The 22,369-nt window shown below is 45.0% G+C and overlaps 1 protein-coding gene across 1 annotated transcript in view; it reads right to left on the reverse strand.

Annotated features, from left to right (window-relative positions):
* Cul3 (cullin 3) overlaps positions 1 to 22,369 on the reverse strand; it is a 61,196-nt gene that overhangs the window by 12,031 nt on the left and 26,796 nt on the right. Inside the window, exons 8-12 of the mRNA XM_050188494.3 lie at positions 21,149 to 21,645; positions 14,565 to 14,672; positions 13,946 to 14,070; positions 3,499 to 3,845; positions 1,244 to 1,312 (exon numbers count right to left, since the gene is read on the reverse strand). Coding sequence (XP_050044451.1) covers positions 1,244 to 1,312; positions 3,499 to 3,845; positions 13,946 to 14,070; positions 14,565 to 14,672; positions 21,149 to 21,645 — 1,146 coding nt within the window. The remainder of the gene's footprint in view (positions 1 to 1,243; positions 1,313 to 3,498; positions 3,846 to 13,945; positions 14,071 to 14,564; positions 14,673 to 21,148; positions 21,646 to 22,369) is intronic.

The raw sequence follows: 22,369 nt of genomic DNA on the forward strand, positions 1-22,369 counted from the left end.
TCCAAGGAGCGCTGCATGCTGTATGATGCAGCGAAGCGCAGCTGTTGCACATACCGCTGACTATGTAGTGCCAGCAGTTAAGGCTGTGTTGCAGAAACTAGCTTCACAACAGTCTGCCTATGCCCAGCTTGACCTTTTCTGTCTGTAGGCACACAGACAAACATGGGAAACTGCTGGCGACCTGAACATCACATCTACAGCTGCCAGTCTAGCAGCTCGTGCATGTGAGGCCTGATCAATAGTGAGTCGCTCATACAAACAGCGGAAATCTTCCCATGTCAGCAACTACCCACTGTCACGCTGGCGAGCAGAAAATTTTGATTGAAAACACTGTTCAGGCAGTTAGGCCTAACCAATTCATGCTTCATTGGTGTCAGCAAATAAGATTATGGTTTGGCACCGAGTTCAGCGGCTGCAGCACACAAATAGCTGAGAAACTGTCTCGAAACAAAAGCAAAGGTAATCCAAATGGCACCGGCACTGTTCATGGCCACCATTTTTGCAATGCAATGCACGAATCATGACTGAAATATTACGCGAGACACTGTGTGGTGTCCCAAAACGTCAGTTGTTGTTACGAGCTTGTTCTGTGCAGAAAACGGCCATGCCACAAGATGTCTGAATAATCGAGTAGGCCGGAAAAATCAAACACCCTAAAATCAACTAATGTAGTGATACCTCTCTGATGTACAACAGCTGCACTATGTCTTTGGAATTTGAGACCTCCTTTCTTGTATTTATGTATTCTGTGCACTGTACTTTCACGTAATAACAAGTGAAATTAAGTGCAAGGTTGCTTTGGCAAACGAAGAGTACCAATCTATCTAGCCGAAGCAAGTAAGAAAAATGACACCTTTCCCTCTTAATGTGAATTAATTTAATGTAAGACCTTGCAAAAAAAAAATAATAAAGAAAAAGAGAAAAGCACATATGTAATTAAAATTAACACGGTAAATAAGATAAAGCATCTCTTACAATTGCAAATTACTGGTAAAACACAAACTGCACTATCAGAGCCAACTTTCTGTTCAACAATTTCTGTTGCTGCAACCATTATTCCTTGGAGCCCAGCAGAAACTTCATAGTGTGCCTCTGTCAACCTGCCATAAACTTAATATTTAAAACACCATCAGCCCGCTGCCTAGCGACTGTCTCATCTCAACTGACATTTGTTTATCAAGGTAATGTAATTCTCGAGCAAGAGGGAAAAAGAAAATCACAGGAAGAGGGTATAGCTCAGTACCTGCTTGAATCTTGACTCTGTACAATTTGGAAGTGAAGGAGTCATTGACAGTAAACGTGTGACTTGGCTCTGAAATAAGAAAAAAAAAAAAAAACTATCGTGAGAGAGAAGCCCTAAGCTGTCATTTTTCACAAGACAAAGGCACTAGCACAGGCTGGGACATCTTTCAGGGCCGAGGAGGACAAGATCTTTCAGATAAAGTAAGGCCTCTTCCCTCAATCCACACAACAAACGCTGATCATTCGCAGGCCTGCTCAACTCCTATGCAACTCGCACACTTTCTTCAATAAAGGTTTTGCACCATAAATGGCAATGTCACCATTCAAGAGAGCATACATTCAGGGAGAACACAGAAAGTACACTTGTGATAATATGAATTCCAAAAATCCGAACCAACCTTTCAAATCAAACGCTATGCCAGCAACCCCAAAGCAGAGCAGCTTCACGTTTTGTATGAAGTCCAAGCGTGAAAGGATCCTGTGGCACTTATTGCACGTATAGCTTTATACGTTGGGTGCAAGTGAAAGCTTGCGAGGATGAGCTGAAAACTACGGTGGCTTGATGAGCACAGGTTTGCCATGTCATCAAGTAGGGGGGGGGGGGGGTAAGCGAGTTTGTGGCAACTCGATCAAGCCCACAGGAGGAGGTGGGGGGGCAGGTTGACAGGCTTCTTTCCTAGCGCGGCTGAGCATGGCTGTCAGCACAGCTGAACACATACGCAGCTCATGTGCCTTGTTTTAGAGGTAATCTGCCGCATGTGAGTGGGTGTGTCGAGATGACGTGGCATCATGTGTGCTGACACTATCAACGGGGGCGGAGTGGACATGAAAGCGTGACTGGCTCTGCTTCATACCGCCGTTGTGAAGATATCGTCAATATGGCATGAAACCGTATCTTTCATCGTTGGCTCACAAATTTAACAAAATGAATTTTTCGTTCATTCAAATTTGTTATTGTCAATTGCCCTATAGTTCTGAAAATTTTGCGGCCCCTCCCGTGTAACAAAAATCCATTGACGACTGTGCTTATTTGCATAAGAAGTCGAATTTCAATAAAACTAAATTTCCATATAACAAAGCAAACTCCCGATTTCAGCGACTTTGTCTTATCGAGGTTTGAGGGGAGACCCTGCTTTTTGGAGCCAGAAATTGGTCCCTATATCTTTTTGCGTTCCTTTGCTCCAGGTTGGTGTATGGCATTTATTTTTGCTTGATTGGACCCCTGTATCATCCTCGATTGATTTGGCCTTGCCAGAATGACTATGAACATGTTGTGATATGTTTGTTATCAGTTTTACAAAACATATTTGATGGTGTCACAGTTCTGGAGCAATATGTCTGATTCTATTGTCCTATCACAATAATTATTTTTTTCTTCGAGAGGTAGACAATAAGAGAATCCAATAGGTACTGTAATATAAACAAATATTATCACAAAAATTTTCAAAAAGGAATAACTTGTCCTTGGTGACACTACGGGTTCTTACTTTAAAAGCTTGCTATGCTCTCACTTGATATAAGATTAGCTTAGAACACTATCCTTGCGGTTTTACACTCTTTGTTTGTTCCACATCATTTTTGTATGTCAATCTTTATTGCACCATATATAGTTCAGTAAATAGCTCACCTCCAAGCAAGTTGTGAAAAAACAGATTTTTCTTAATTTCTAAAATGTTATTCACTATGCAAGAAAACTGAACATATATATTAATAGCACATTTAAATACCTACATCAATTCAGCAAGTTTCTTCCAAATGTACCCACAAATAATTTTTGAAGAGCATGGTCCCCCCATTAACTGCACTACAGAATAAAATGCAGGCGCCAGAAAACAAACCTGCTTGCCATAAACATTCACAGCAAATGCGAGCTTTGGCAAACTTAGCTTTTAGAGGTACATGAACACTTCCTCTGAAGTCTCTCATATGGCCTTCTCTCTCTGTATGCTGATAGGCTCACGAAGAGGCAGTACTCAATCGAGAACTTCACCCAATACTTGCAATTGCCTGGTTGATTAAGTTTACAGGTTTACCCAGCAAGATAATGCACAAAATCAGCACATAGTGACGAGTGGCTCAAGCACGCAATCAGTTTCCAGCAGAAACAAATGGCCAACTAAAACACAGCCATGAGTACATGCATACTAATCACTGTCCTTGTATTTTTCAAGAACTGAAATGGCGACATGGAAATTGCTAGCAAGAGAGAGCAAACCAAAGAGGAGAGAGTTCTGGCTACATTTAAAGGATTCTCACCAATTTCCTTTGTCTTCGGGCTTTTGATGAGGATGCGCTGCGTGGGCTTTCCCATGGCCAACGACTGAAGTGCACGCACCAGATCCTTTTCAGGGATGTCTGTCTCAGAGGCAATCTCTTCGTAGAGTAGACGGTCACGGCTGTTGAAGAGCATCAGAACACACATCTGATACGTAGACACCTGGATGACATGCTTGCGCGGCGCACCAGCAGCCAGGCTCCCCAGCGAAGATGACGATGCTTCATTCTCCTCTTTGCGTGGCCCGTAGAACACTGCATTCAGATCCGCCCAGCCTAGCTGTGGCTGCAGAGTCAGCTGCCGGCCACTGTGCTTGGCCAAGTAGAACCTGAAACAAAGCCATTGCCTCTTTATATGTCGGTTTCCTTCACTCCTCATCTGTCCCTTCTGGTGCCAAAATGTATTGTGCATTGAACACAGTACAGTCTGGTAGTACGGTAGAACCTTGTTCACACGTTTCCGTTATGTAGGTTTTCCCCGTGCTAATGCTTGCAATCAAGAACACAAAAAATGACCCAACAGAGTTACGCTCACTTTTTACCGGTTTATATATTCCCGGAACATACAATTTTTCAGCACAAACGTTCAGTACATTGCCAAACTGCAATCATGTGATAAGTTTTCCGGCTGCTAGATCCCATGTAAACAAGAAAATGCGAGACGCACGTGTGATAGAGAACAGTATATGGCTGCCTCCCGCGGCAGCTTCACCACAATACTCGCCTGCCCCTCTCATGTGAAAATGCCAGCGCACACTCAATTACTCAATTCGGTAACTGCAAATTTTCACTCAGGCCGTCGCACGTGGCATTCACAACTATCACCACCAATCCTATCACAATAAGTATCTTTGCCTATCTGTTTCGCAGTGTGTGGTACGTAGTGCCATAGGTAGGTGGTGGTGGTGATAAACAACGATTACTTGAGCCTTTTTACAACATTGCTTGTGAGGGGGCTCAGGAGCGCGTAGGGTGTCCGGGAGTTTGTGGCCCTCGGCGACCCTCAGAGCCCAGCCCACCAGCCATATTTGGTCGGCTGGGTTGGAGCTAGACACCGCGGTCTCCCATCTCTCAACGTAGGCGAGTTGCCACTTAGAGGGTGGCTGGAGCTCAGGACATAAGAACATTATGTGATGAAAGTTCGCTCTAGGCACGCCGCAGAGCGTACATTCCTGTCGATATAGGCCTGGATGAACCAGGGCGAGAAAAGTTGGAGAAAGGAAGGTTTGTGCCTGAAGCTGACGCCAAGTAGTTTGTTGGAATTTCGTTAAGGATTTATGTGGGGGAGGATATCTCCACCGCATTTCGCAGTAGTGGAGAGTGATCTCATGATATTCTACCAATCGCGTTATCCAGGTCATCGGACGGCATGGCTCGGTTGACGGCTAGTCAAGCGATAGAATGGGCCATCTCATTGCCTGGATGGCCTGCGTGCACGGGCACCCAGATGAGCTTAATTGGTCTGAGGGGGATCTGATGATTGAGAATCTTCCGTGCCGGTTCATGAACTCGGCCTTTCGAGTAGTTGCGGATTGCAGTTTTGGAGTTGCTAAGGATAACCTCGGCAGTGGTGGTTGAGATGGCCAGCGCTATGGCAGCCTCCTCTGCCTCTATGGATGTGCACGCCTTCATTGTGGCAGCTGTGATGTAACCAAGCTGATGTGACACTACACTTACGGCATAGGCCGTTTACTGTGGGTAGCTAGCGGTGTCGACACACAGTATAGGTAGCGTACTGCAAGCTTTTATATTAAGCGATAATCCAAACGCACCGCTGTTCACTGCTGCAGGCGGCGCGACGTAGGCATCATGTTTCACTTCAGCGGCATCCAGCGTAGCCTACCACCTCGATTTCGCTTCGGTTTCCTGTTGCCCTCTTAGAACACCATGCAATAGGAAAACAAAAAAACGCATCTCGGGCCACTGGAGCACCACCACCAGCTTGACAAGCGTCAGCACCTTGTGCTGTAACGATCCCTGTGACACTTTGCATTATGTAGATGTCAGCAATAGTTGAGTCTGTTACAATTTTTAGTTACTTTGGATCATACGTTTGCCCGGTTAGTACATTTCTCAGAGTTTTTTCCATAACATATGAATGAGGCTTTGCTGTATATCGCTCATGCCTTCCATTTGTCCCGTTGCTTGCTCTATTTAGCTGTAGCAGACTCCTAGCACTCTTATGCTACCTCAGTCTACAAGAACCGCACTACCACCACGGACACTGCTAGAATTGTCTAAAAAAAAAGCTAAAGCTAATGATTCAGAATTGAATCCTTAATCATGAGACACAGAAATACCTGAAAATGTTTCTCTTTTTTAATCTAAATGTGCAAAACACATTGAGAATAAGCACTATCAACAAAAAGAAGAAATACTTCGCCGAAAATTTCTCAGCAATGGGGGGAAAACCAGGCAAAAAACCAAGTGGGTTGGCCCCCAAGCCACCTATGGCTTCGTTTGAAATCTGTACAGGCAGCTCTTGTTGCATGTGAATCGTAGGTGTACATTTCATTTGCTTTACATCATGTGTGACAACACAGCAGCCGAGGACCCTTCATTAGTTTGTCTCCTTGGACTGTGCTCTCAAAAGAAAGCGAGTTGCAAGCCAAACTTCAAGACAGAAAAGTCCGAATCAAGTGGTTTCTGGCGCACGCGGGCGATGCGTCAGAACGCAATAAGAACCACAATGAGACGACACACGCATCGGCGCGAGCGCTTACCAACCACGCCCTGGCAACAGACCGTCCGACGTGGTTCGGAACCAAGGACCGCATGACGGACTACAAGGAAATCACGAAGGCCTACCGCCTGGCTCGCAGGACTCTCCCACTCCCGCACCCAAGGCTGAGTCGAGCGGAGGCGGTACTACTGAGACAGCTCCAGACCAGATCGCTACCGAGCCCGGGACTGATGCATCTCATGTACCCCGAGACATATCCGACCGATAAGTGCAGAGTCTGCCGGAGGGAGACGGCAGATTACACGCACATCTTGTGGGACTGCGTCAAAAATCCAGAAGCAGCAATATCAAGAACGATCCCACCACGACTCGAGGCAGCCGCAAAGAGCTACGACCGAGACGAACAGCTTTGGGCCATCCAGCAGGCCTCAGGGCGCTCGAAAGGCAGGGAGACGAGTAATGGCGACTTCGTAGATGACGTAGGCCCTCGTCAGGGCGCGCGAGCGCCCAACTGCAGGCACAAATAAAGTTGGCTCCAATCAAATCAAACCTGCAAGTGCAGCGCGAGTTCGGCGTGCACGAAAAGAATGTGCGACGATGGTGCAAACAACGGACCAAACTGTTCAGCTGTGCAGCAACAAGCTTGGCATTCACTGGACCAAAAACGGGCAGACACCATGAGGTGCAAGAAGTTGTCACTGATTTTATCACGGAACAAAGGGAAGTGGGAATGCCCGCGACGACAGAGATTATCCAAGCGAAAGCCAGGGAAGTTGCCAACATTAGGGTGTCGTACGAGCCAATTTTAAAGCAAGCAGGGGCTGGGCAACGCACTTTATGAAACAGTTCGGGTTCAGCCTGAGACGATGGACCTCCGTGTGTCAGAGGCTGCCTGCTGACTTCGAGGAGAAGCTTGTGAAGTTTCAGTGTTACGTGATGGAAAAACGGCGGGAAAAGGGGCTACCAACTGGGGCAAATTGCAAACGCCAACCAGACCCCAATGTTCTTCGACATGGCAATGGCACACACCGTGAACAAAAAGGGTGTGAAGGAACTCAAACTTAGGACGGCGGGTTACGAAAAGCAGCGAACGACAGTAATGTTGTGCTGCACAGCCAATGGACAAAAACTCCTCCCATACATAATACTCAAGCGCAAGACTCTACCAGCGGGCGTGAAATTCCCCAGAAATGTTTTTGTGCGCGTTCACGACAAAGGCTGGATGTCAAGCGGCTTGATGGAGGACTGGGTGAAAACAGTTTGGGAACGCCATCCAGGGGCCGCGTTGTGCAAGCAGTCACTTCTAGTCCTCGATTCCTACTGCGGCCATCTGACTGACAGCGTGAAGACCACGCTTTCTCGTGCTGGGACAGACATCGCCATAATCCCTGGTGGCATGACTAGCCAACTCCAACTGCTTGACGTCGCCATTAATAAGCCCTTTAAAGATAGGCTTCGCAAGCACTATACCGACTGGCTTACGTCGAAAGAACGTCAGCTCACCCCAACCGGGCGCATCAAGCGTGCTTCGCTTGGCCAGCTGGTGAACTGGATCGCTGCGGCATGGAATGAAATTCTAGATGAAACAATCATTAGAGCTTTCAAAAGGTGTTGTTTTTCAAACTCGATGGACGGAAGCGAGGATGATGCCCTCTGCGATGAACTCAGCAACAAAGAGGACAGTGATGTTGCAGACGATAATGATGACGACGGCGAATAAACTTTATATGTACGTGCCTACGGAGTGTGCGCTTACCCAATAAAAATCCTCGGTTTTCTGCCGATGAAACTTTTTTTTTTTTCCTACATTCGAGGTAAGCTTCCTTTCTTTTTTTCTGGCTTCAGACTTTGGGGGGGGGGGGGGAGGGGTCGGATTAGAATCGGAGTCGGCCTAGATTCGAGTAAATACGGTAGCAGCAAAACAAAGACGCTGCCGAGGTTGATCCTGCAAGCGCTGTTGTTGCCCTGCTCCTGACTTTAACAGAGGCTGTAGCTGCTTTGGCCCTTCTTTGCCGCTACTGCGGTGCAATACAAGGCACCGGCCTATCGCTTGTGGATAGTTCAGACTATGTTGAGGACACTGCAGTTAAGCATGCGGCTGGCAATAAGAAGCAGGCTACAGAGTACTGCTATAGTACTTTCAGCCAAAGAAATGAATACTTTGTTTGAAGCTTCAAGTGAGTACAGTTAAACCTGGATGTAACGAACCTATATGTAACGAATTCCTGGATTTAACGAAGTTTTTGAATTCCCCAACGCTGCCCCCATTGAAGCCCATGTATTTTCGACCTTGATGTAACGAACGCGTTGCGGCGGTTAGCCTTGATGTAACGAACTCCCAAAGCTGATCAGTCATTACTTTTAGCACTTTTAAGGAAAATTCGGCCGAAGAAATGCTCTAGATTATTGAATATTAATGCTGTAAGGAGCCAGCAGCTACGCGCACGCCAGGGATTGCCGCGACCGAGCAAAGTTAGCGATGATGATGATGATGGCGGCAACTAGCGCCGCTCCGTGCCTAACGTAGCAGTCTTTTCAGGCTTTGCTTGTCTAGCGTGGCACCAGGTGGCATTGGTATCGGCAGCTGATTTTTCTTGCAGAATTATTTTGTTTCGTATGGATTTGAGGACAAGCATTCTTATTTTGTGATTTTCATTTGTTTCAACGGCTTATACACACTTATGTGTAAGAATTCACTTGAAAAGCAACGCTGATAGCCGGTTCTTTCATTGCCAAGGCGCCGGAAGGGAGAGGGGGAGGGACGATGACGAACGATATCCGTCACTTTTTTTTCTTTCTCTATGGGTGCGTTGCATTCGCCATCTTGAGTGTTGTCCTGCGTTCTGCACGTGTGCGTGTGTCAACTGTGCTCTGGTACTGGTTTGTCCGACTTGTTTTGGAGGTGCTAGGCCTGCCTGTCGGCGTGTAGTCGTGCGTCTCCGCTTCTAACTGCGTCGTCGGTTGGTCGTGATGAGTTCTACTGCCAGAAAACAAAAAGTTCTGTCTTTTGAAGACAAACTCGCAATTTTAAATGCAGTCTCCGCAGGCGAGAAGAAGAAGGACGTTGCCACCCGTTTCAGCATTCCAGCGAGCACACTATCAACGATTTTGAGTGCGGAACACAGCATCAGAAACGCAGTGGAGTCGGGAACAAGCTCGAAGAAAAAAAGACTGAAGCTGTCCACATACACTGATGTGGACAAGGCAGTGTTCACGTGGTTTTTGGACACGCGAGCCAGAAATGTACCCATAAGCGGCGCGATCTTGCAACAGAAGGCAAAGGATTTTGCGTGTATCTTGGGTCATGACGATTTCAAGGCAAGCAACGGGTGGCTGCAGGGATTTAAGAGCCGGCACGGTGTCGTCGGAAGAGTAATCAGCGGCGAATCTGCCTCCGCAGACAGCGATGCTGCTGCTTCGTGGGTGGCTGACAAGCTGCCTGGAATCCTGAGTGGCTTCGAGGCGGCTGATGTCTACAATGCCGACGAGACAGCTCTATTTTATCAAATGCTTCCGGGCCGCACGCTAGCGTTAAAAGGCGATGACTGCCGCGGTGGAAAGCAGAGCAAGCTCCGCATAACGATTCTGCTGTGTGCCAACCTCGACGGCACAGACAAGCGAGTCCCGCTAGTTGTCGGCAAAAGTGCCCGTCCCAGGTGTTTTAAGGGAACGAAGCGTATGCCCGTGAAGTATGTGGCGAATTCCAAAGCGTGGATGACTCGGCCAATATTTTCTGAGTGGTTAAAGGAATTTAACCAGGACGTCAAGCGGCAAGGCCGTCAAGTTTGCCTACTGCTGGACAATTGCTCGGCGCACCACGTCGAGGGCCTGCAGCTGTCGAACATCGAACTGCATTACTTCCCGGCCAACTGCACGTCCCTAATACAACCCCTGGACAAAGGGGTCATTAACAGTTTTAAATGCTGTTACCGGCGCCGACTAATCCTGAAAATACTTCTCGACATCCGTCTGGAACGGGAGATGAAGATCGACATTTATCAAGCAGTCGAGATGCTTGCTGCCTCCTGGCAAGAGGTCAGGGCAGAAGTTATCGCGAATTGCTTTTTAAAGGCCGGAATAGCCAAAAACGCACGGGCTGGTGCCGACGAGGAGGAGGAAGACCTTTCTACTCCGTCCAATGTGGCCGAAGCGTGGAACGAGCTATGTACTAACGGTGGTGTACCCGACGACGTTGAACTGACTGACTTTTTGTTTGCCGACAACGCCGCCGTGACTACAGAAGAAATGTCTGATGCAGCAGTAGCTGAAAGCGTGCAAAATCCGGATGGCGGTGATGATGGTGCTTGTGAGGCAGATCCGTGTGACGTGCCTACTGCAAAGGAGGTGATGAACGCAATGGACGTTATGCGCCGTTTCGTCGGCTCGCTCGACGATGAAGGAGCTCTACACGATTTAGCCTCTTTGGAGCGGCGTGTTGTGCCTACACTCGTGCCGAAGAAGCAAGCGGAAATTACGCAGTTTTTTAGTGTAAAATAAATGATTGAAGGGTGAGTTCACCTTCACGGATATATTGAGCTATTTGGTTTCGTTTCTGCATCATTCGTACGAGCCTTCACACGAAACCTGCATGTAACGAAAACCTGCATGTAACGAAAAATTGCGAGCTTTTGTCAACTTCGTTATATCCAGGTTTAACTGTATTTCTTGCACTTTGATTGGGGTGCGATTCTATCGTTGTTTCGAGCACGAGTTCGGTTGTACCCCGCACGATTGGCCTAGGCCAATTGCATGCATTGCAACCAAACGCACCCTCCGAACAACGATACCCAATGGCACCCTTGGTTCATTGATTCATTTGTACAAGTTCTTGATACGTCTTTTACGTGATTTTATATGTCGAATTCTGGCTATATCGAACTATTTTGTGATCACTGCTTTTTTTTTTTTTTCGATATATAGAGGTTCGGCTGTATTAGGTTACAACAGATCAATTCTGCGAAAGGATGCAAGGTGAGCGAAATTCATGACAGGTAAACACCGCGATTTAGATGACTCTAGCATGAACCTACAAGGAAACTAATATCTCGGAAAGCATCGTAAAATTACATGCCAGATGTGCCGACTAAATGTGGCAGAGAAACAAATAAGTGAGGGCTTTTCGGTCATAGGCTTATCTTATGCTAGTCGAGTGCTTTTCTTTTTTCTTTTTTTTTTCATTGTGAGAAGCCACTCATTAATTTTTAATGAATTAACATTTATTACTTAACTTATTCAATAAGGTGCTAGTGGAAAGGTGGAATACGTCTAGAAATGGCCAATAACGTATATAGCGACCTAGTCTTGTTGGGTCCTTTCCTGACCAAAAAGAAAAGGGGAGTAAGAAATGTTTGCAATTTTTTTTTGTACTCCACATGACAATGCGTCCCTGCACCAGTAATACAAGCAGTCTCAGACGTAAACGTCATCAGTGCATTGTGTATATTATGAAAGCGCAAACCTGGGTCACGGTCTGGCAACTGTTTGGAAAGCGAACCGTTACAAGATCCCGCTACTTCACGTGTTACAGGGAGCGGAGATGCGCGTCAAAAACTGCTGACACGGTGAGAAAAAAACGCAGCCGCTTGTTCCCAATGCCACTGTTTGCATAAAGGTTGATGCGATCTACAGTGTGTGGAAGCGTTGTCAAGGTCACAGCTTTTCTTTCCTTTTATTTATTTGTTTCATGGGCTTTCTTGTCAGAAAAAAGTCTTCACGAATCCTAGGTCGTTTCAAATGCTGTTATCAGTTATTTGTTAACGTCATCCACAACTTTTAGGTAAATTTATAAATTTCAGCTAATTAAGCATATTTGTGCACAATGAACAAGAAATATTCACAGTGGCCACCATAAAACACACCCATCAAGGTACAGTGAACGCAGTTCACGTAGTGCCCTCTGGCCATTCTTAATTCTCGACAACTTTCAGTCAAGATAATTAATAAAGGTAAAACGAGACATCCACCCAAACGTAGCAAAGTGCTACAATGAAAAGCGGGAAAGGCGGTGGTCCCGGGTTAGAGTCCCGGACCAGGATGAATTTTTCTTCAACTGCGAAGCTTTTCTTTTGAGGAAGCCGTATGGATTTTCTTTGTAGCACTTAGCTACGTTCGGGTGGATGTTTCATTTTCGCTTTATTAATTACTTCTCTCCACCTTGTGGGTTTCAGCAGAACTATTTTGTCAGTCAAGATAGTGGAATATCGCAGAATAAATGTAAAGTGATGTACTGGTCATTGCACATTTGCCAGTATTTCACAATGCTCGCCGAGTGAAAGCTCTATGATATTTTTGAAAGCAGAAAGGGATAAAAAATGTTCACTGGCATTGCAGTCTGCGTCGTTGACCAATATTTTGAATAAGGTCGATTATTCAAGCTTATTCGCAGTTCCGCCACAGGCACTGTATAGCCAGTGTAAAACGGCAACCAATATTTCATTCGCCGAAAGATGGTTTATTAAAATTCTTGGCTTCGACCTGCAAAAGTTGCAACGTGAACGTTCGTTGCCAGGAACACAATTATGGAGGTTTGCGGTTTCACTGAACGTCCAATTACGACCACAATTTGGCCACTAAGGTTGACTAAATATGAAACATTACATCCTTGGCTTGCATTCTGCAGCAGCAAGAGCCTGATCTAGTGTGGTTTGAGTGACGATTTGAGTGACGATTGCGGTTGCCATTAGACACTCGTGACCAAGAAGTTTCATGAAAGCAAGCAGGTCATTTGTCAGCATGCCGCACTATCATCCCAGTAAGCGGACATGGTGCGCGTGCAAAATAGATTTGGAACGTCACATGCATGGTGTTCGCCCATTAATCGACGCAGATGCACCAATAGGGCACAATATCGAGTGCTAAAATGTATAACGAAACTGATGAGCTACACATTGAGCAGACTGCACAACCTAATTCACTCAGCATGGCTTTTCTTCCCGACTACCCCATGAAATGAGCACCAGTTCACATCTTTATCTGGTCTGCAAATAGGCAAAAACTTTACTCTTTTACAAAACATTTGTAATGCATTGTATAGCACGTAACGGTTTTTATTTTATTGTGGCCTAGTTACAATTATGCCACCAAACACACCTACACTCTGAAGATGCCGATGCTGAAATGGATTGCTTAGGCTTGGATTGCAGCGCTAAGCACTAGCCAATGCGTGTCTGTGGGCTGTGTGGTTGCAACTGAACAAGCACATCCTACTCAATTTGGCCACTTCATTCCAAATAAGTGTTTTGGCGAAGGTTTGCACAGCTCTATGGTTTGGCGCAAGATGGTTCAATTGGCGCATTACTACCATCCCTGTGGGTATATCACAAAGATCCCATGTTCAAAATGGAGTCAATGCAGTGGAAACGCAAGTCACCACCCGCACTAAAATATTCAAGACAGAAAAATCTGCTCCGAAATTCATGTCAACTGTCTCCTGGAATGTCGAAGGAGTTTTGCTTTTGGAGTTCATGCTAATGAACCTTAACTGAGGCAACTTATGCTAACAAACTGCAAAAAAAAAATTAAGTAGTAGTACGTGGGTTGCTTTCAGGGGACTACATTGAAAAATAAAATAATAATTTTGCCGAAAGCCTCTTCATTCTTATTGATGTAGATAAATTAATGAACACCCCTTATACACTATTAAGAAACATAACACAAAGACAATGTTGAAACAAAGTGCCGAAGAAAAGCCCAATTCCTTTGTTTCTTTTTGTTTTTTTGTCTGCCAGGGCAACAGTAGCTGCATACCTGCGAAAAGCCTCAAAAGCATTGCGAGGGGCTGTGGGAATGTTGCTCTTAGGTGTAGAAGCAGGGGTGGGCCAAAACCCTGTGGTGAGCACGCGCACATTCAGGTCCACTCCATACAAGTTCATCTGCCAACATGAAAGGAGAAAAACATGTCAAATGAGCTCTTAAGTACCACACAAATGCAGGATAACCCGTAAAACCACTATCTAAACCGAATGTTTAAAAAAGCAGTGTGTATTGACCAAGAGCTTCATTAAAAGAAAAGTACTTCAGTACAGTTGTGCAACATTTACATGCTGAATAAACACATTGAGTTAGACTGTACATAAAACCCTACAAACTCTGACTGCCGGTTAAACAAAACTATCGACACTGCAGTATGTGGCAACCTACCGATTACAAAAAGCCCACAATGAAATTTCATCATGAAAAGCGCTGCCTAGCAGGCTAGAGCCCGAAGTCCAAATTTAAGTCACATGTGTTAGGTTAGGCAAGAGAACTAAAGAGAATATAAACAAAAGTACCGTTTTTGCGGTTCCTTATAACTGTTCATGCATCATTCTATAAAATTGGATACTCTTTTCGGTAACATAGAACATAGGTGATGAATGCTACTTACATTTGAAGAGGCCACAGCAGCTTTGAATTCATCCATCATTGTATTCGATACTGACATGTCCTTGAACATGCCTTCCAATTTAGAGGTAAACTGGCAACCGCATTCAGTCTGCAAAGATGCATCTCATGTTACTTCAATCCTGGATTACCATGGGTGAGCTTGAGTACATTACACCACAGCAATGCACGCAGGTTCTTGATTAAACTGAAGCCTACAACCTTGCTTTGCATGACACATTATAAATCAGGTAAAAAGGTCAGTAGCATTGTTTACCATATTTATTAGATTAAAAGGCAGTCACAATTATAAGGAGAGGGTGGACTTAGGGGTATCCAAAAAAAGAAATTAGATACACACACTAATATAAGGCAGTATATAGTAGTTGATGGACTATTTAAACTTGGTGGGGATTGCCAGACACACTGAATAATCAGAAGTCAGAAAAACAATGTCTATGTACGACAGCAAAATGTAATGTCCCGATTTCTTAGGTGGTCACGAAAACGGTATGTCTGCTGTTTACATGCAACTACATTAGCACATTTTGGCCGCTGCCATGCCAAATGCACCTTTAGAGCTTGCATTACATTTTCATCTTTTGGCAACATTGAGAGGTTTATTGTTTCCACGGGCAGAATGATTCCAAGTTCCCAATTTTAATTATGTGGCACTTCTCTCGCGTCATGACATCCCGTATACGCACAGACAGCCAGGTGGATGGAGCTGGTTAATAATTCTGGGAGGCAAAAAACTTGGAAAAGAAGACAAGAAGAGGACACTGTTGCTATTTATTACATTAAGAAAGAAATGTTAGACGCCAAGGAAGCGCACAGTGTGTGTGTGCAAATATGCAGCTTGTCTTGACCAGTTAGCTTAGTCATGGACTACTGGATTGACCAAGTTATGGATTAGGCCAAAGGTGTTATCTGGCTACTTTTAGTTTCGAGGAGGCACTGGCAATTTAGCGAATTTAGCTCATTCTACTCATTGCAGTGTCAGAGTTCACATGCAGTCATACAGGTGCACTTCAAAAGATTGAATGGCACGCTGTAGGGCATCTCAAATTGCGTCATCATCACACATTACATATATGGGGGCTAGTTGCGGCGCCGGGACAGTGTTTGTAAAATCGGTTGGCGACTACAACTGAATCAAAAAATTTAGTTCATTCCTAAGTAAACAGAGGAAAAAAATAAAAAAACACATTCTAATAAAAATGCCACTCTTTGGCCTGTTCCACAACAGCTCTCCACTGCTGTTGAGGTAGCAATGGTTTCTCGATGGCTCATTGATAATGACAATGATTAACGCAGACGTGCAAACTTTAAATTTGAAAAACACTGCACTGAATTACAAAAAATTTCGGGAGGAATACTAAAAATTTCCACTGCACACACGCAGAAATGCATATGAAGTTAGCATTAGTGAAACATTCACGTAACAGCTGCCACCATTATTGGTTCTATTAGTTGATGTCACTGCCATGCAGGTTGGTCCATATAATCAATAGGTCCGAAAAATAGGCCATAAAAAATTACTTGATTATATTAGCCTTCTTTTTTTTTTTTAAGTTCACTTTGCTCTTAACTATACATGCAAATAAAGAATCGGAAAATATGTCCAACATACGACAATTGTGAATGAGAGCTAAAAACATATCCGAGGACACTTGAGCACTTACGAGTTGTGAATGCGAAAGCATTTACAGTAAAACCTTGTTAATTCGTACTTCACGGGACCGAAAGAAATGTCAGAATTAATCGAATTTTGAATTATCGAGGGTATCAAGAAAACAATAAGCAAATGCATCTTTTATTTATTGAATGAATCAGCAAATCCTCTTCCTATTTTGCACAAAAGTAGTGCAGAAGCTGCGATTCTCATCTCGTGACTGATTAGCGCTCGCAGCAGCAAAGGCCTCGCGACTTCCTTCACAGCGCGGCCGCGGCGTACGTCTTAATCTGAGACGCTTTTCACAACCGTGTGCACATCCCAATTATTTTTTTGCCAGTGTCACCAGGTCACCACCCATCGTGATGTAGACAGTGCTCTTCATCCTCTACAGCTTTGCACTGAGCAAACACGAAACTATTGTTTGCTACAACCGTTGTGAGCAAAACCGAGGCCGCTGTCGAAGCGATCTTTCCCGCCAACCTTGCAGTTCTCAAGGCGTGTGGCCGACGCGTTCTAGTCAAAACTAAACTACTGTTTGCCGCAATCGCCGCGGACGAAACAGCGGCCGCTGTCGACGTGATCATGTATGGCAAGTACGCAGTCGTCAAGGCACACGGCCAATGCAGTGCTAAGCGTGGTCGTAAATGCAAGAAGAAAGGCTTTAAAGGCACAAATAGGCATGATGCATTCTCGCATTGCTGTCATTCAAGTACAATTACTGCTGATGACTATGGCGATACAGACTCCGCCGCTTCGTTTTGGTGGACGCTAACGCCGTTTTTGCTCTTGCGGTGCTCTACGCTCGCCCAGCTCTGAAAGTTGTCCAAATTAAGCGATGTGCAGCTAAATGTGTCCGAATCAACAAAAGTTTCATTGCATTAAATAATTCATACGCCTGCCAGGACCAGGGGACGAGTCCAAATTATCCAATTTTTTTAATTAACGAGGGACGAATTAACGAGGTTTTACTGTATGTCAAATTGAACTTCGCTGAGCAGTCTTTCGAGTTGTGAACTCCTTGCACGCAAGAACTTGCGCGGACAAAGAGCACATGGATAACCCAGGCATCCAAGAGCACGGGTGACGTGCGGTCATGGTGATGCCCTCTTCCCTTGCGCAACATTTGGCACGCTACTGCGGCAGCAAGTGTTCCCGTTCGCTTGCTCTACTTCATTGAGGTGCACACTTGCTGTGGCGTCACAGCCAATGGAAATTTAGGTGCCATTTTGCTGCTACAGACGTCGGATTTTCCGCTCAGTGAGCCATTTGATGGTTTCACACCAAAATTGGGCATTTTACAATAAAATCATATAAGTTGGTAGGTATGTGAACAACATTTGCCTTCCATTGGTGTGATGGCAAAAACTACATCATCTGGCAAAGTTTATTAGTTGCTATACTTTGCGTTGCCATTTAAAAGTTGGATCGCAGTAAATACGGCGCTGATGCCATTTGAAAGAGTAAATGAGTCTCGCATATATGGCAGGGGGTGCCTTTGATGCTAAAGATTCTGGAACGAAACCTTGCCCTATACAGTCTGATCCGGATACATTTAACGACGGCATATATTGAATTATTGCCTACATCGAACAGTTGTAACATCCCCTTGGAAATCTCATGCACTGTACTACACATGTATTGAATTCCCATTCACCACCACATTCAATATATTGAAAACTGTGCCGTGCTACGCCCCTGAAAGTCCCCCGCTTCTAACAAGACTGCAATAATTTCTTGTGTCATCAGAAATATTCATGCTGACGAAATGGTGCTGTTTTGGCAGATGCTGTCAAGGTATTGAATATGAAAAGCAGTACAAGCCATTGAGTAAAAATGAGCAAGGTGAGTGCCTCAAAACACACAATGCTTGGGAAGCAAGGGTCTTATTTGCACTCAATAATGCCAGATTTGCTATAGTTATCTTCACTGCATCAAAACTGTGAAATGCAGCAAAGCATACTAAAAAGAAAACGATTCAATTATGGATTTTATGTGCCAAAACAACGATTTGATTATAAGGAACGCCGCAGTGGCGGACTAAAAAAATTTTGACCATCTGGGGCTCTTTAACGTGCAGCGAAGCATACTAATAACGAAAAGAACTGCCATGCAGTGAAGCCCACTACCTGAGGTCATTTGTTATTGGAAAGAGGATTGCCATGCGGCTTCAAGAACACAAAACGTCTCTCAGTCCGATACACGCACACCACAAGAAATGTACGGCACTCATTTTTTATTTTATTTATACTGCAGGCCAACATGCTGGCCCAGTGAGTGGCTTTGGGCATGGAACTGGCAAATTCCAGTTTCTCACGTTCTCAGGAGACTATCCGAGGTAAGCTTCAGATAGGCAGATTTTACATTTCAAATTATTGATATATTGAATTATTTCATGATGGCCTTCGAGTTGGATATATCTGCGTTCCACTCTTTTCAAATAAATACAGTAACAAGAGACCATGATTACTGTAGAGCTTCATTATTGCAAACTCCAAATAAACTGAGAGTTTGTTTGAACAAAATGGTGTTCAAGCCATAGGAAGTCCTTCTGACACAAATTCAGATTGGTGCAAGACAGCTGGAATGAATGTGCTTGACTACATGCAAGCTAAAAACCTTGCCACCAAGTTTCCAGCCCTATGATCCTGCAGCATCAGTGCGGTGTGAAACAAGACGAAACATTAGGATTGGTAACGATAGCAGGAAGCTGTCAAGCACAAACACATGGTGTTTATCTCAGCATGCACAGGTTATCTCGGCAGAAATGCGAACACGACTAAGTGAACTAGAAGGTGAATTTTCCTTCCCACATTCACCACTGTGTGACACTGGGGTGATTAGTTCACAAACGCTTAGGGTCTGAGCACACTTAGTGCCCGGCTAAACCTCAATGACACTTCACACTTTGAAGTTATCAGGAGCAAGAGATGTCGTTCTTTATTTCTTATCACTCGGGCTTCATTCTGGCAGGATAGTACCTGCTTGTGTGTTGTTGCTGCTTACGCAGTCGATGCCAGATATGTCAAACTCGGATATATCGAATTATTGTCTATATTGAACAGTTGTAAAATCTCCTGAAGATCCCATGCAATGATGTTGCGATGTACCACACATAAATCGAACTCTCATTCACCGCCCCATTCTATGTAATGAACGCTGCCCCATGCCTCATCCTTGGAAGTGTGCTTCTCCTAACAGAGACGCAACTACTTTTCATGTCTTCGGAAGTATTTAATAACGACAAATTTGAAACAATACTGTTTTGGCAGATGCTGCCAAACAAGAGATTGAATCTGAAGAGCAGTATGTGCCATGGAGAAAAAAATTGGCAGGGTGGTGTATCAGTTTACCTCGCTATGCATATGGATGGCTTGTGCAAATTGCAGCTGTTTGTTATTAGCAAAAGCAGATTTCAACAATGCAAAAGGCCTCCCAATCCGATACGCTTTCCAAAAGAAAGTGTGGATGACACTTGATCTTTTCACTGAGTGGCGCTGGGCACGGGATTTCGAACTGCTGTGTTGCCGGGTTAGTCTTCTTGTAGGCAAGAGCTTTCCGCAAATGGGCATTTTAAGATTCCGCAAGGGACCAAAACAATTCAGAGCACAACCTCCACTTGGACGGATCCTTACATTGCAGTTTGAATTTAACGAAACCTCCGCCCACCACATCTGCACTTCACGGAAAACCTATTGCAGTAGTGGCATGCAAGACTCGTCACTGTACGATTGGTGGGTCCACATTGCACGCGTTTTATTCATGCTTGCACGGTTATACCGTGAGTGGGAATGGACTCGAATGTTCAGCAAGCTGAAAGCCATTTTTGAAACTAACCACATGTGTGTAAGGTCAGCAGTCTCCGGCACAGGGACCAGAGAGGGAAGGGCTGAGAACTAACGGACTTACTGGCTGCGCTGAGTGGCACAAGAGACAGACGTGGACTTTTTAGGGTGATCGAGAAACAAAGACAACTAGTTCCAACAGTCAGTCCCGGAACTCGACTTGACAGTTCTCATGGCTCGTTGCCCACATATGACAATCGACCGTTTAAACAGTTTATTGTTGGAATAGCAATGGACACGTGGCCAGTCATATTCACGAGCGATTTGCAGAACAAGTGCACTGATGGCGGCACGGCACGTATCCATACAAGCTAGTTAAACTTCTGCGATGCATCTATTTCTACCTTATCTTGAATAAAAACGCTCAACAAGTCTTTTGACGCACCACCGGCGCGCTCAATGGTGCACCATGGTCTCTGCGTCCGGGCCGAGCGGGCTTTTATGTTTAACATTGGAATCAGTATCTCGGAGACTATTCCGCATCTCAAGCCATTTGAGACATTCGTGAGCAAAGAATACGTGAAATTTTATGCATTTGATAAGGCCTTGGAGAAGAAAATTGGCAAGTTCACGCTTTTTACAACCTCTGGAAACTGTCCAAGTTGTGTGGAAGGTATATTATAAGCTTCAGATAGGCATATTTTATATTTAATATGATGAATATATCAAACTGTCCATGTCCCCTTTGAGTTCGATTTCGAGTATGGTGCTCTTTGGCCACATCTGGCCCTCGCGCCAATAAGCTCCAATCATCATCATCATCAGTTCAATATATTTGGAATCAACTGTATACCAGGTGCACATTACTTTTGCAGCTAGTTCCTACTGTCAAAAATACTACAGAATCGCTGATCACACTGTAAAGCAGATGCACTAGAAGTTTCTCAGGAAATGCCCAGTGCCTGAAATATTCACAACCTAAACATGTACAGTCATAATAAAGCTTTCGAATTACAGTAAAAAAAAGAAAAGGTTTATGCAACAAGTGCACCTTAAGCCCGGAAATGGTGAATAAGCAAACAGTGTTGCCCTTGCATCAAGATAAGGTGCTATCATCCAGCAACTTGCCTTGAGCTTGGAGATCATGTTTTTCTCAGAGTCGTCGGAAACGCTCTTGTTCAGCAGTAATCGCTTGGCCAGGTGCTGCTTGTAGTATCGCTCAAACAGGTCCTTCTCCTGCAGGTAGCGAAACAGCACCATGGTTTTGTCCAGCACCTGCTCTATCTCCTGCTCGGTCATGCCCTTCAACCCCTTTTTGAGCTTGTCGTCCACAAACAAGGAGAGGTACTCGGGCGACTTGCGGTTCAGGTTGAGGAAATACTCAAAGTCGCTGGCAATCATCTGCTTGAACTGGCGTTCGCCGTTGAAAGAGTGGTGCAGGAAGTGGTCAAAGCGGTCCTTCAGGTCCAGAAGGTTCTGCACAAAACTCAGGGCGTCCCCCTTACCACCGTCCTCTTCAGTGACCAATGACTTGCCCTGCTCACGCAGATACTGACTCACACAGTCCACCACTGTCTTGAGGCCGTCCTGGACCCGATTGAACAAGCGGAACATCCGTGCCAGGTCTGCAAAGCAAGAACACACCAGCGTGTGCTACATATGATCAGCTGCAAGAAGCAGGTATACCTAGTCCTTACACTGGGTAGCTGCTGGGCAGGGACTACATGGGTAGACAGCAGCCTAGACACCTATGCACCTGCCATGCTTTCCAGCAAAGATGCAGAGAATCTCCACATATGCATGGTGCGGTGCTGCCAGGCCACTTTATCTTAATATTGTTAAAGTACTGTCTAAATATTCGCATAATGATTAATCATATATTATGAGCTCATTTTTCCGGACGCCAAAATTAAAAAATATTAGCAAAAACAAAAAAACACCATTTATGTACCTAAATACCAGAACTTCATGTGTGGCTGACACATCTGCATTTGGCTGCAGTTTGTTAATAAAATATAGCCAAGCCGGAGAGGGGCAAATGCTTTGTCCCACACAGCAGCTTCCACGGTCACCAGTGAGCCCTGCTTTCCAGTAGGACCCTTAAACAACCATGTACTCTGACTGGTCTGTCAATCCCATTGCTTTCAAGCCCATGCTGGCATGAACACCCGGTATGCGAATGGTACCGTGCTTAGAGATTCAAATGCGATACTCAGACTGCACGCTTACCTGCACTTGTTGCACCACTGGTGAGCAGTGGGGGGTCAAATGCAGTCACCATGAATCATAAGCACTCTCGCAATCAGCGTATTATACCACAATGCATCATCGATTTTCCCAGTGCCCACT

Source organism: Dermacentor andersoni, chromosome 2, assembly GCF_023375885.2.
Source record: "Dermacentor andersoni chromosome 2, qqDerAnde1_hic_scaffold, whole genome shotgun sequence".
Lineage (NCBI taxonomy): Eukaryota > Metazoa > Arthropoda > Arachnida > Ixodida > Ixodidae > Dermacentor > Dermacentor andersoni.